At 41.6% G+C, this 14448-nt stretch overlaps 1 protein-coding gene across 5 annotated transcripts in view; it reads right to left on the bottom strand.

Moving 5' to 3' along the window:
* Positions 1 to 14131, bottom strand: part of SIDT1 (SID1 transmembrane family member 1) — a 111829-nt gene extending 97698 nt beyond the window's left edge. For 3 of the 5 annotated variants that reach the window (XR_003029370.2, XM_015471024.3, XM_024975507.2), the window contains exon 1: positions 13275 to 14127. Coding sequence is in view for 4 of the 5 variants with exons in the window: in XM_015471024.3 (XP_015326510.2) it covers positions 13275 to 13484 (210 nt within the window). In the remaining variant the exon portion in view is untranslated. Of the gene's footprint in view, positions 1 to 13274 lie in introns of all 5 variants that reach the window. The other 2 variants (XM_059875473.1, NM_001205633.2) reach the window with 2 other exon arrangements.
* Positions 14132 to 14448: the final 317 nt, after the last annotated feature.

Genomic DNA, 14448 nt, shown 5'->3' with positions numbered 1-14448 from the left:
CTCAAAAATATACAAGCAACTCCTACAGCTCAACTCCAGAAAAATAAATGACCCAATCAAAAAATGGGCCAAAGAACTAAATAGACATTTCTCCAAAGAAGACATACAGATGGCTAACAAACACATGAAAAGATGCTCAACATCACTCATTATCAGAGAAATGCAAATCAAAACCACAATGAGGTACCATTTCACACCAGTCAGAATGGCTGCGATCCAAAAGTCTACAAGTAATAAATGCTGGAGAGGGTGTGGAGAAAAGGGAACCCTCTTACACTGTTGGTGGGAATGCAAACTAGTACAGCCACTATGGAGAACAGTGTGGAGATTCCTTAAAAAACTGGAAATAGAACTGCCTTATGATCCAGCAATCCCACTGCTGGGCATACACACTGAGGAAACCAGAAGGGAAAGAGATACGTGTACCCAATGTTCATCGCAGCACTGTTTATAATAGCTAGGACATGGAAGCAACCTAGATGTCCATCAGCAGATGAATGGATAAGAAAGCTGTGGTACATATACACAATGGAGTATTACTCAGCCATTAAAAAGAATACATTTGAATCAGTTCTAATGAGGTGGATGAAACTGGAGCCTATTATACAGAGTGAAGTAAGCCAGAAAGAAAAATACCAATACAGTATACTAACGCATATATATGGAATTTAGAAAGATGATAACAATAACCCTGTGTACGAGGCAGCAAAAGAGACACTGATGTATAGAACAGTCTTATGGACTCTGTGGGAGAGGGAGAGGGTGGGAAGATTTAGGAGAATGGCATTGAAACATGTAAAATATCATGTATGAAACGAGATGCCAGTCCAGGTTCGATGCACGATACTGGATGCTTGGGGCTAGTGCACTGGGACAACCCAGGGGGATGGTATGGGGAGGGAGGAGGGAGGAGGGTTCAGGATGGGGAACACATGTATACCTGTGGCGGATTCATTTTGATATTTGGCAAAACTAATATAATTTTGTAAAGTTTAAAAATAAAATTGTAGTTGGAAAAAAGAGAAGTTTTTTGGAAACAGTAATTTAAAGTTTCCATTTACTTGCTTTTACATGACAAAGAGAAATGATCTTTTTGGCAAGAAATTTCTAGTCTATAGTTAAAAAAAATCTGCAATCTCATACATGGTAAAAAAAAAAAAGTCAGAAAACAGAACCTTAGTTCTTGAATAAGGATCAGAACTGCAATCTTCTCTTATCAGTGGGAAAAATAAAGTTCAGGGAGGCAAGAGAATTTGCTGAAGGATCACATGTAGTTAAAGGGATAAAAACACATAAGGGTAGAACACACAAGGATAAAACACTGCCTCAGTCAGTGCTTCCCTTGCCTTGAGTAAAAGTAAAATATTATTTTTTACTTTTATTACAAAATGTTTATTGTATTTATTGTGAAATGTTTGGAAAGTACAGAGAAGAACATTAAAATTCTCCGTAACCTCACCACCCAAAGATAGTAGATAAACAACAAGGGCCCACTATATAGTACAGGGTACTACACTCAATATTTCATAATAACCTATGCTGGAAAAGAATCTGAAAAAGAACATACAGATCTATGTAAAACTGAATCACTTTGCTGTATACTTGAAACTAATACAATGTTGAAAAATTAATCATTCTTCAATTTAAAAATTCAGAGAGACAAAAAAAATATTCTGGCTCAGAAATGAAAAAATAAATGACATAAATCAATATTATCTTACTGTTCCTAATGAATTAATGAAACTAGACAATCATGATCATGTGGCTGTCATCACAAGAAGAGACTAGACATTATGTGTTGCCTGGTGGGAATATATACTGCTACCACCTCTGATGGCAGTCTTGCCAAAGAAGAAATAGAACATATTCTTCCATATCTGAACAGCCCTTCCCCTTTCTTTGTGCGTATCCAAGTTCTACTTATCTATTTTGACCTTTTCAAGCCTCATTTCCTCTGACAAAATTATCTGTAGGATGTATGACTTCTCTAAAGTCTTGTAGTCCTGGGACCAGTGCTGTCCAATAAAAATATGAGTCACATTTTGCTTTCAAATTTTCTAGAAGCTACAGTAAGAACATAAAAAGAAAGAGGTGAAGTTAATTTTACTGATGTATTTTATTTAACCGAATATATAAAAACCACATTAACAAATTGAAAAATAAAAACCATATGATTATCTCAATAGATGCAGAGAAAGCCTTTGACAAAATTCAACATCCATTTATGATAAAAACTCTCCAGAAAGCAGGAATAGAAGGAACATACCTCAACATAATAAAAGCTATATATGACAAACCCACTGCAAACATTATCCTCAATGGTGAAAAATTGAAAGCATTTCCTCTAAAGTCAGGAACAAGACAAGGGTGCCCACTTTCACCATTACTATTCAACATAGTTTTGGAAGTTTTGGCCACAGCAATCAGAGCAGAAAAAGAAATCAAAGGAATCCAAATTGGAAAAGAAGAAGTAAAACTCTCACTATTTGCAGATGACATGATCCTCTACATAGAAAACCCTAAAGAGTCCACCAGAAAATTACTAGAAATAATCAATGACTACAGTAAAGTTGCAGGATATAAAATCAACACACAGAAATCCCTTGCATTCCTATACACTAATAATGAGAAAACAGAAAGAGAAATTAAGGAAACAATTCCATTCACCATTGCAACGGAAAGAATAAAATACTTAGGAATATATCTACCTAAAGAAACTAAAGACCTATATATAGAAAACTATAAAACACTGGTGAAAGAAATCAAAGAGGACACTAATAGATGGAGAAATATACCATGTTCATGGATTGGAAGAATCAATATAGTGAAAATGAGTATACTACCCAAAGCAATTTATAGATTCAACGCAATCCCTATCAAGCTACCAACAGTATTCTTCACAGAGCTAGAACAAATAATTTCACAATTTGTATGGAAATACAAAAAACCTCGAATAGCCAAAGCGATCTTGAGAAAGAAGAATGGAACTGGAGGAATCAACCTACCTGACTTCAGGCTCTACTACAAAGCCACAGTTATCAAGACAGTATGGTACTGGCACAAAGACAGAAATATTGATCAATGGAATAAAATAGAAAGCCCAGAGATAAATCCACGCACATATGGACACCTTATCTTCGACAAAGGAGGCAAGAATATACAATGGATTAAAGACAATCTCTTTAACAAGTGGTGCTGGGAAATCTGGTCAACCACTTGTAAAAGAATGAAACTGGACCACTTTCTAACACCATACACAAAAATAAACTCAAAATGGATTAAAGATCTAAACGTAAGACCAGAAACTATAAAACTCCTAGAGGAGAACATAGGCAAAACACTCTCCGACATACATCACAGCAGAATCCTCTATGACCCACCTCCCAGAATATTGGAAATAAAAACAAAAATAAACAAATGGGACCTAATTAACCTTAAAAGCTTCTGCACATCAAAGGAAACTATTAGCAAGGTGAAAAGACAGCCTTCAGAATGGGAGAAAATAATAGCAAATGAAGCAACCGACAAACAACTAATCTCAAAAATATACAAGCAACTCCTACAGCTCAACTCCAGAAAAATAAACGACCCAATCAAAAAATGGGCCAAAGAACTAAATAGACATTTCTCCAAAAAAGACATACAGATGGCTAACAAACACATGAAAAGATGCTCAACATCACTCATTATCAGAGAAATGCAAATCAAAACCACTATGAGGTACCATTTCACACCAGTCAGAATGGCTGCGATCCAAAAGTCTACAAATAATAAATGCTGGAGAGGGTGTGGAGAAAAGGGAACCCTCTTACACTGTTGGTGGGAATGCAAACTAGTACAGCCACTATGGAGAACAGTGTGGAGATTCCTTAAAAAACTGGAAATAGAACTGCCTTATGATCCAGCAACCCCACTGCTGGGCATACACACTGAGGAAACCAGAAGGGAAAGAGACACGTGTACCCCAATGTTCATCGCAGCACTGTTTATAATAGCCAAGACATGGAAGCAACCTAGATGTCCATCAGCAGATGAATGGATAAGAAAGCAGTGGTACATATACACAATGGAGTATTACTCAGCCATTAAAAAGAATACATTTGAATCAGTTCTAACGAGGTGGATGAAACTGGAGCCTATTATACAGAGTGAAGTAAGCCAGAAGGAAAAACATAAATACAGTATTCTAACGCATATATATGGAATTTAGAAAGATGGTAACAATAACCCTGTGTACGAGACAGCAAAAGAGACACTGATGTATAGAACAGTCTTATGGACTCTGTGGGAGAGGGAGAGGGTGGGAAGATTTGGGAGAATGACATTGTAACATGTAAAATATCATGTAAGAAACTAGTTGCCAGTCCAGGTTCGATCCACGATACTGGATGCTTGGGGCTAGTGCACTGGGACGACCCAGAGGGATGGTATGGGGAGGGAGGAGGGAGGAGGGTTCAGGATGGGGAACACATGTATACCTGTGGTGGAGTCATTTTGATATTTGTCAAAACTAATACAATTATGTAAAGTTTAAAAATAAAATAAAATTAAAAAAAAAATAAAATAAAATAAAATATTAATGACACATTTTATGTTGTTTATTTCACACTGTCTTCAAAATCTGGTGTGTGTTCTACATAGCACATCTCATTTTATGACTAGTCACATTTCAAATGCTTGATAGTCACGTGTGGATAGTGGCTAACATATTGGACAGCACACACAGAATCCATTATGCAGTTTAGCAAACGACTATCAGGTCAAGGCAGGCAGAACATGGGTCCTCCATAAAATCAGACTCCTAACTGGAGTAATGTCAGCCTCTTAAACACCCTTATAACATGTCAATACTTTTTTTTTTTTTTTTTCAGAGCCACACAGGAAAAAAGTGAGAGAGAACTCTATAGACTGAATGCTTATGTACCCTCTCTCCTCAAATTCATCAGTTCAGTTTAGTTCAGTCGCTCAGTTGTGTCTGACTCTTTGCGACCCCATGAATGGCAGAAAGCCAGGCCTCCCTGTCCATCACCATCTCCCGAAGTTCACTCAGACTCACGTCCATCAAGTCAGTGATGCCATCCAGCTATCTCATCCTCTGTCGTCCCCTTCTCCTCCTGCCCCCAATCCCTCCCAGCATCAGTCTTTTCCAATGAGTCAATTCTTCACATGAGGTGGCCAAAGTACTGGAGTTTCAGCTTTAGCATCATTTCCTCCAAAGAAATCCCAGGGCTGATCTCCTTCAGAATGGACTGGTTGGATCTCCTTGCAGTCCAAGGGACTCTCAAGAGTCTTCTCCAATACCGCAGTTCAAAAGCATCAATTCTTCGGCGCTCAGCCTTCTTCACAGTCCAACTCTCACATCCATACATGACCACAGGAAAAACCATAGCCTTGACTAGACAGACTTTTGTTGGCAAAGTAATGTCTCTGCTTTTCAATATGCTATCTAGGTTGGTCATAACTTTCCTTCCAAGGAGTAAGCGTCTTTTAATTTCATGGCTGCAGTCACCATCTGCAGTGATTTTGGAGCCCAGAAAAATAAAGTCTGACACTGTTTCCACTGTTTCCCCATCTATTTCCCATGAAGTGATGGAACCATAAGCCATGATCTTTGTTTTCTGAATGTTGAGCTTTAAGCCAACTTTTTCACTCTCCACTTTCACTCTCATCAAGAGGCTTTTTAGTTCCTCTTCACTTTCTGCCATAAGGGTGGTGTCATCTGCATATCTGAGGTTATTTATATTTCTCCCGGCAATCTTAATTCCAGCTTGTGCTTCTTCCAGCCCAGCGTTTCTCATGATGTACTCTACATAGAAGTTAAATAAGCAGGGTGACAATATACAGCCTGGATGTACTCCTTTTCCTATTTGGAACCAGTCTGTTGTTCCATGTCCAGTTCTAACTGTTGCTCCCTGACTTGCATATAGGTTTCTCAAGAGGCAGGTCAGGTGGTCTGATATTCCCATCTCTTGAAGAATTTTCCACAGTTTATTGTGATCCACACAGTCAAAGGCTTTGGCATAGTCAATAAAGCAGAAATAGATCATTTTCTGGAACTCTCTTGCTTTTTCTATGATCCAGCGGATGTTGGCAATTTGGTCTCTGGTTCCTCTGCCTTTTCTAAAACCAGCTTGAACATCTGGAAGTTCACAGTTCACATATTGCTGAAGCCTGGCTTGGAGAATTTTGAGCATTACTTTACTAGCGTGTGAGATGAGTGCAATTGTGTGGTAGTTTGAGCATTCTTTGGCATTGCCTTTCTGTGGGATTGGAATGAAAACTGACCTTTTCCAGTCCTGTGGCCACTGCTGAGTTTTCCAAATTTGCTGGCATATTGAGTGCACCACTTTCACAGCATCATCTTTCAGGATTTGAAATAGCTCAACTGGAATTCCATCACCTCCACTAGCTTTGTTCATAGTGATGCTTTCTAAGGCCCATTTGACTTCACATTCCAGGATGTCTGGCTCTAGGTCAGTGATCACACCATCATGATTATCTGGGTCCTGAAGATCTTTTTTGTACAGTTCTTCTGTGTATTCTTGCCACCTCTTCTTAATATCTTCTGCTTCTGTTAGGTCCATACCATTTCTGTCCTTTATCGAGCCCATCTTTGCATGAAATGCTCTCTTGGTATCTCTAATTTTCTTGAAGAGATCTGTAGTCTTTCCATTCTATTGTTTTCCTCTATTTCTTTGCACTGATCGCTGAGGAAGGCTTTCTTATCTCTTCTTGCTATTCTTTGGAACTCTGCATTCAGATGTTTATATTTTTCCTTTTCGCCTTTGCTTTTCGCTTCTCTTATTTTCACAGCTATTTGTAAGGCCTCCCCAGACAGCCATTTTGCTTTTTTGTATTTATTTTCCATGGGGATGGTCTTGATCCCTGTCTCCTGTACAATGTCACGAACCTCATTTCATAGTTCATCAGGCACTCTATCTATCAGATCTAGGCCCTTAAATCTATTTCTCACTTCCACTGTATAATCATAAGGGATTTGATTTAGGTCATACCTGAATGGTCTAGTGGTTTTACCTACTTTCTTCAATTTAAGTCTGAATTTGGCAATAAGGAGTTCATGGTCTGAGCCACAGTCAGCTCCTGGTCTTGTTTTTGCTGACTGTATAGAGCTTCTCCATCTTTGGCTGCAAAGAATATAATCAATCTGATTTTGGTGTTGACCATCTGGTGATGTCCATGTTTAGAGTCTTCTCTTGTGTTGTTGGAAGAGGGTGTTTGCTATGACCAGTGCATTTTCTTGGCAAAACTCTATTAGTCTTTGCCCTGCTTCATTCCGTATTCCAAGGCCAAATTTGCCTGTTACTCAAGGTGTTTCTTGACTTCCTACTTTTGCATTCCAGTCCCCTATAATGAAAAGGACATCTTTTTTTGGGTGTCAGTTCTAAAAGGTCTTGTAGGTCTTCATAGAACTGTTCAACTTCAGCTTCTTCAGTTTCATCAGTTGAAGCCTAATCCCCAGGGTGAGAGAATTTGGAGGCAGGGCCTTTGGAAGGTAATTAGACCACGAGGTTAGCGTCCTTATGATGGGATTAGTGTCCTTATAAGAAAAGACAGGAGAGGGACTTTCCTGGTGGTCCAGTGGCTAAGATTCTATGCTCCCAAGGCATGGGGCCTGGGTTCAATCCCTGCTCAGGGAACTAGGTCCTCCATACTATTCCTAGAGATCCTGAGTGCTACATCTAAAACCCAGCAGAGCCAAATAAATAAATATTTTGGGGCTGGTGCACTGGGACGACCCAGAGGGAGGGTATGGGGAGGGAGGAGGGAGGAGGGTTCAGGATGGGGAACACAAGTATACCTGTGGCGGATTCATTTCGATATTTGGCAAAACTAATACAATATTGTAAAGTTTAAAAATAAAATAAAATTTAAAAAAAAATTAAAAAAGAGTAAGAGAGAAGAGACAGGAGAAAGCTTGTTTCTCTCTCTGCTCTCTGGGCTACGTGAGGACACATCTGTAAGTGCTGTTTACAAGCCCGGAAGCCAGCTCTCACCACATGCAAGTCTGCTAACACTTTGATCTTGGACTTCGCAGCCTTCAGAACTGTGAGAAATCAGTGTTTGTTTTCTAAGGCACAGTCTGTGGTACTCTAACAGTCCGTGCTGACTGAGACAGTAACCAGCCACCCCGATACTGTGCTAACGAGATGAATCTCTCTTTACATACAAACACCAGTCCAGTTCAGCAAGGAGGTGTGGGAGGACAGCAGAGCAGGCTTCTCTGCTGCAGGATATATAGAACACAGAGGGAGACAGACAAGATGGGGGGAGCTGAGGCATAAAGATTTTAAAGGCTTCTTTGTAAGTAGTAATATACATAGCTAAAAGTTAGTCCTGCGATGTCCTGATATATATTTCATTGTTCGTAAGAACTGGATAGGCTTTTTGGATCAGGATCTGAAAAGCTGCTATAACTGGTTCTAGATACTGCTAGATATTAATAAAGCCAAGCTTTGTTCCTTAGGCATAGAAACGTTTATGTCATTAAAAAATAAATGCCTCAGTTTAATAAACAAAGTATGTCCAGAGAAGCATTCCAAATTCAAAAATCTATAGCATGCGATGATTTCTGTTATTGAAACATAAGACCTCTTGTTGGGTGATGCTCAGACTTTTATTTAAGGGCTTCTTATCACCATCTGGCTCAAATAGAAATATCTTATTGTTGTCACCACCTGTCTCTACAAGAGATTCTCATGTCCTAATAAACCTTTTAAGCTCTATGTCCCAGTCAAACATATCCCTGGCAACTTTCTCAACAAGGTGATTTCCTTCTGGCTTGGCCCCACCCAGCCTCAGGTTATAGAACACCCTGACTGACGCAATGAAATCCTCGCCCCTTAAAGCGAGTCTCCAGACACTGCCCCTCCAGGGAACTGAAATGAACAATGATCTTGCCTAATCTGTACTTTAAATAGTTATTTTCATTATCCATTTTTTAAACCAGTCACTCCAGTTTTTCAGTGGTTTTTCTTTTAATGGCAACTGAATATTTACATTTCTTTGCCTGGAAGGCATGTAGGACTTTTCCTGGTGCTCGCTCAGCTGACTAGCTAGACACACTTGGCTGAATAGTTCTGGGAGACAGAGTTTGGTACGGGAGATGCAGTGGCTGACAGGAAAGATTAGCAACAAAGTCTCCCATGGCAGTTTCCTCTCTCCACCAAGGTCTAAACTTAGAATAGCCTTTCTCTTCCAAGATATAGGAAAAGTAATGGCAAACCTATCAGTGCCTTGACGAGATAAAGAAGATAAAATGAAACAAAAAATAGCCTTTTAATTTCTAAATCAATTTTTTTTTTCTTTTAGATGACACTTATCCACATTGCTTTAATTTCTTCTTCCTTTACTTACAGCGTTATAATCAGTATTTTCAGATATGTATTTATAAGAAATATCCAGTGTAATTTTAATAATGATTAGTCTTTTCTAAGTAAAAATCTTTGTGTCCACCAGCACAAATATAAACACTGTTCTATGTATTTCTTTCAATATTTTTCCTTTTTCCAATTAGAATATACCTACATCTAAACCAAACTCTTAGTTGTACTGAAGAGGAGTAGATGGGAAATGGCCTGTGCAGGAGAGACAGCCCTGACCAAGCCTTTGCTTGGGCTAAAGGAAAAAGGTCACGGCCAAGCTTCTGTTCTTGGGTTCATAGATCTTTATTTAACAGAGTTCTTCAGTGAGTGTGGAGTTGGTCATGAGGCAAAACTGCTTGATGTGAGACAGTAACAAAAATTTAGAGACTGAGGTCAGCATAGGGGGAGAGGGGTGGCCAAGAAAATGTAACAAGCCAGGGCCTGGAAAATAGTGCTACTATCTTGACATTTCTTCTGGTGGGGGAAGAGCTGGTCAATTGTTATGACAGCATTGCTTAGATTTCAGATTTTTAAAAAGGGTATATTTAAAATTTTATTTATTTAATTTTGACTGCACTAGGTCTTGGTTGCCGTGCGTAGGCTTTCTCTAGTTGAGGTGAGCAGGGGTTTCTTACTGTGGTATCTTCTCTTGTTGCAGAGAATGGGCTCCAGAGCTTGGTGTAGTAGTTATGGCATATGGGCTTCAGTGCCCCTTGGCATGTGGAGTCTTCCCAGACCAGGGATCAACCCATGTCCCCTGCATTGGCAGTCGCATTCTTAACCACTGGACCACCAGGGAATTCCTAGATTTAATCTATTACCTATTGATTCAATCTATCGCCTCAGTTCAATTCAGTTGCTCAGTTGTGCCTGATTCTTTCCGACCCCATGGACTGCAGCACACCAGGCCTCCGTGTCCATCACCAACTCCCAGAGTTTACTCAAACTCATGTCCATTGAGTCAGTGATGCCATCCAACCATCTCATCCTCTGTTATCCCCTTCTTCTCCCACCTTCAATCTTTCCCAGCATCAGAGTCTTTTCCAATGAGTCAGTTCTTCACATCAGGTGGCCAAAGTACTGGAGTTTCAGCTTCAGCATCAGTCCTTCCAATGAATATTCAGGACTGATTTCCTTTAGATCAGTTGGATCTAAAGGAACTGGTTGGATCTCCTTGTAGTCCAAGGGACTCTCAAGAGTCTTCTCCAGCACCACAGTTCAAAAGCATCAATTCTTTGGCGTACAGCTTTCTTTATAGTCCAATTCTCACATCCATACATGACTACTGGAAAAACCATAGCCTTGACTAGATGGACCTTTGTTGGCAAAGTAATGTCTCTGCTTTTTAATATGCTGTCTAGGTTGGTTGTAACTTTTCTTCCAAGGAGCAAGCGTCTTTTAATTTCATGGCTGCAGTCACCATCTACAGTGATTTTTGGAGCCCAAAAAATAAAGTCTGCCACCTACTTTCTGATTTAATCTATCACCTACTCTGCTATTCAGTTCCCTCATGCTATTCCAAACCTTCAGTAAAATTCTGCTATATTCAATGGATTCTGTTCATGGTATTAGAAGGAGGGGGTGCTGGTTTCCAAAATAGGGCAAAAGGGACCAAAGAAGAGAGGAAGCCACCCAGAGAAACAGAATAATGGTTTGAATGGCTAGATCAGAAAAATGCCATCTCTGGAGAAAGCATCTGGAATACTGGACTGGAGAGAGAGAAGGGCAATTTTCCAAAGTAAGTGGATTGAGGGCTCTACTGTCTTATTTGCACATTAAAGAGAAGTTTCAGAAGGCTGTAAGATTTGAGGACATCTGGTTCATATTATTCCATATTGGCATTAAAATAATTAAAATACTTGAGTCCCATGGTTCCCCACTGTATTTCCCAGACTAGTGAAATTTAAGGACTGTCAGCTTTTTATTGCATCATGCAAAGATATTTTTAAAACTAATTATCACCATTGTTTCACAGAATAAAGGGCATTTTAGCATACATAAAAGCAAAATAGGAAGAGCATAACCTCAGAACAATTTTTTAAAATTTTGTTTTTATTTGAAATGATCTCACAGTCAACCTACTAAAAAGCATATATTTTATTTAGTTGTAGCTTAAAGATTCCTTAAGTTTTTTTTTTACCTATTTATTCATTTTTTCAAAAACATTAGTAAACTGTTAGGTGCCAAGCACTGTGCTAGGTACTAGGGTGGAGAGAATGTAGCAATAGAGATACAGAAATGTATCAATATCTCATGGTTTTCTGGGAGAGTAAAGTAAGTGACCCTAACTGCAAACAGTGTGACTTGTGCTGTGGTAGAGGAACTCACTGAATACTATGGGCAAAAAGGTCGAAACAACAGCTAAAAAAAAAAGTCACTCTATCTCTAAGCGGAAGTGTAAGAACTATTAAAGCTTGATGTTAGATCTTACTCTGCATCAGTCATTTGAGTTTCCTTGCCAATGATTTAGAGGGAAACTGACAGTACACGCCAGAGACCATGGGATTATTTAGACTTTTATTTTTACTGAGCCAGTAACAGAGCTGGGAACATACTTCAGTGCAATGTCAGCTGATCAATACAGCACACCCAACCAGAAGAACTGGGTTAGGAGGAATGTAAGGAGTAAAAACTGCCACCTCCCCCTCTTGTCTACAGTGGAATGGCTCTGCACACAACCACTCTGCTCACTTTAGGATGTACAACCTGAAGGTCAGTGGGGGACAGGACAGGGTAAGAATATGGTGACATAGTCCACGGTGAAGACTAAGCTTAGGATCTGGTGCCAGACTGGAGATGGAGCACTTGCTCGGTACACACACTGGGGAAATGTCTGGGAGTGGTGATGGGCCCAGTGGTCCCTCTGGCTCAATACTACTCCAAGCTACCAGGTTTCTGAGTTTCTATCCTAAGTGAGAGTTAGGAAGGCACATCTTGGTATCTCAGTTTGGTTCTGAATTTCCTGAGGGAGTCGGGAATGCTGGCACAGCAAGGGATACATACACATTCATACAAATGTATACATACATACACACATTGATTCACAAACGTTTATGTGAAGAAGAACCGGAGGCAGGTACACTGGGGAGTTTTTCCGCTGTGCCTCAAAGGGTACTGTGTTAGAGGGGGGAAGCTAACTATGCATTTTCTCACATTGTGCAACCAGAGTATATGTGTCAAAGGGACAGATGCTGAAACAGTCTTTTCCTTTCCTTGTCTCACCTCAACTTTGGTCAGAAATAGGTCTAGAACTTGCACTCAATTATCCATCCTTATATAAACTCAAAACCTCCAGAGATCGGCTGAGGGCTTCAGCTCTGTATCTCTGGCCGGGTCTTCTGGCTTCTCTGAAGTACATGCGTGTGACGACGATACAGAATCGCAGGCAGTGGCTCTTGCACACACACAGAGGTTCTGCAGCTCTCGTCCATTCTCACACATTCCCATTTTAGATTCTGAGCAGCTCTCCCTCCCCAGGTGCTATGGAATAGAAGGGTCTGACAGAATCAACCAAAAGAGATGAGGTTCCTTCCCCACGGGAGCTTGGGAACAGAGGTGTGGTCATTTTTCTTCTCAGCTTTAAAAATTGTGACTTCCTAGAGAAGGGCCGGACAGGGGACCGAGACCCGCAGACGGTGCGGGGAACCGGCGCCCCTGCAAAGCCCAGTAATGCCCGCGACCAGGCCGGGGAGGCGCGAAGGGAGGCGGAGTTGTCCCCAGGCCGGTGGCAGAGGATGCGGCAGCTCGGGCAGTGACTGCTTTGAAGGAGAAAGGGAACGAGGGTTTCATGGTCCCCGAGGTCTCCCGAGGTCGACTCCTCGGAGACCCAGAGCAGCGGCGGGGCTCTGAGGTCGGGCAAGTTCCTGGGAGCGCGGGGAGCGAGTGTCTTACCTGGCCGGGCTGGCTGGTGTAGTTGAAGGAGTAGATGTTCTCGGTGGGGAGGCTCACCACCCCGCTGTAGATGCGATCGAACTGTGCGCCCCTGGCGGGGTTGCGGGGGTCGCGGCGCAGCGCTGGGGGTGGCGCAGGGCGCCCGGGTGCTACCAACGGCAGAAGCCAGGGCAGCGCGCAGAGCAGCGCCAGCCGCGTGCAACCGCGCATGGTGGGCACAGCGGCCCGGCCGCGGCCAAGCCCAGCGGCCCGGGGGGAGGGGGCGAACGCAGAGCCGGTCCTCCCAAAGCCCCCGGCGGCCCCCGCGCTGTTTTCAGCGCCGCGCTGGCGATGCCTCGCAAGCCCCGCCGACGAGTGCTGGCAACGCGCTGGCAAAAGGCTGATCAAATATTGATGCAGCCTCCTGGGGTCTCCACGGAAGGTCACAAGGCGGAGGTAGTGGGTGCGCAGCAAAGGGGAGCGACCGGGGGCTCCTGCCGCCTTCTAAGTCTGTTTGCTTCCCCCTTTCTCATTTCTGAGAATCTCTCACTTAGCCAACCAGAATTTCAACCGATCTCTTCCCCCTCAACCTCAAAAAGGAAAAAACAGCATTGGAGACATTAAAAGGAAATACCCACTAGTCTTGAAGAATCAAGACCAGCCATTGAGCAGGAAATTCAGTCCGTTTTAAATAAATATGCACCTTCCTGCAAGCGAAGGAACAGAAAGCCTGTCTCCAAAGAGGGTGCACGAGTTCGCATTTCCAGTCTGCTACCTGCAGAGAACTCCGGCTCCTCTGAGAGATGGTTATTAACTCTCAAGTCTCCCTTCTCGAACAGAATTCTCACTTCTCCCTTCCCAGTCACCTGCTTTATTTCCTTATCACCTCCTCCTAATCTCAAGGAGCCTCACGTCATCACTTTTTCTTTCCCTTGCCATACGTGAACATATGTAAATATGTACAGTCATAACAAAATAAATATGTTAAAAAACAACAACAACAACAATCTTAACGCTGCCTGAAGTCGAGTCCCGGAAGTTGTCAAGAAGACCCAGAACAACTGGGTTTGTGCAGAGGGCACACATTCTGCTCCAACTTAGGGTCTCCTTTGTCCCTGCAGTGACTCTCAGATCAGCAGAATCCCCAGGACTCTGTATTGTTTTTCAAGAGAGAAACCACAACCCCAAATCAAAA

Source organism: Bos taurus, chromosome 1 (assembly GCF_002263795.3).
Source record: "Bos taurus isolate L1 Dominette 01449 registration number 42190680 breed Hereford chromosome 1, ARS-UCD2.0, whole genome shotgun sequence".
NCBI classification, from domain to species: Eukaryota; Metazoa; Chordata; class Mammalia; order Artiodactyla; family Bovidae; genus Bos; species Bos taurus.
This window is presented reverse-complemented; position numbering and strand designations above follow the sequence as displayed.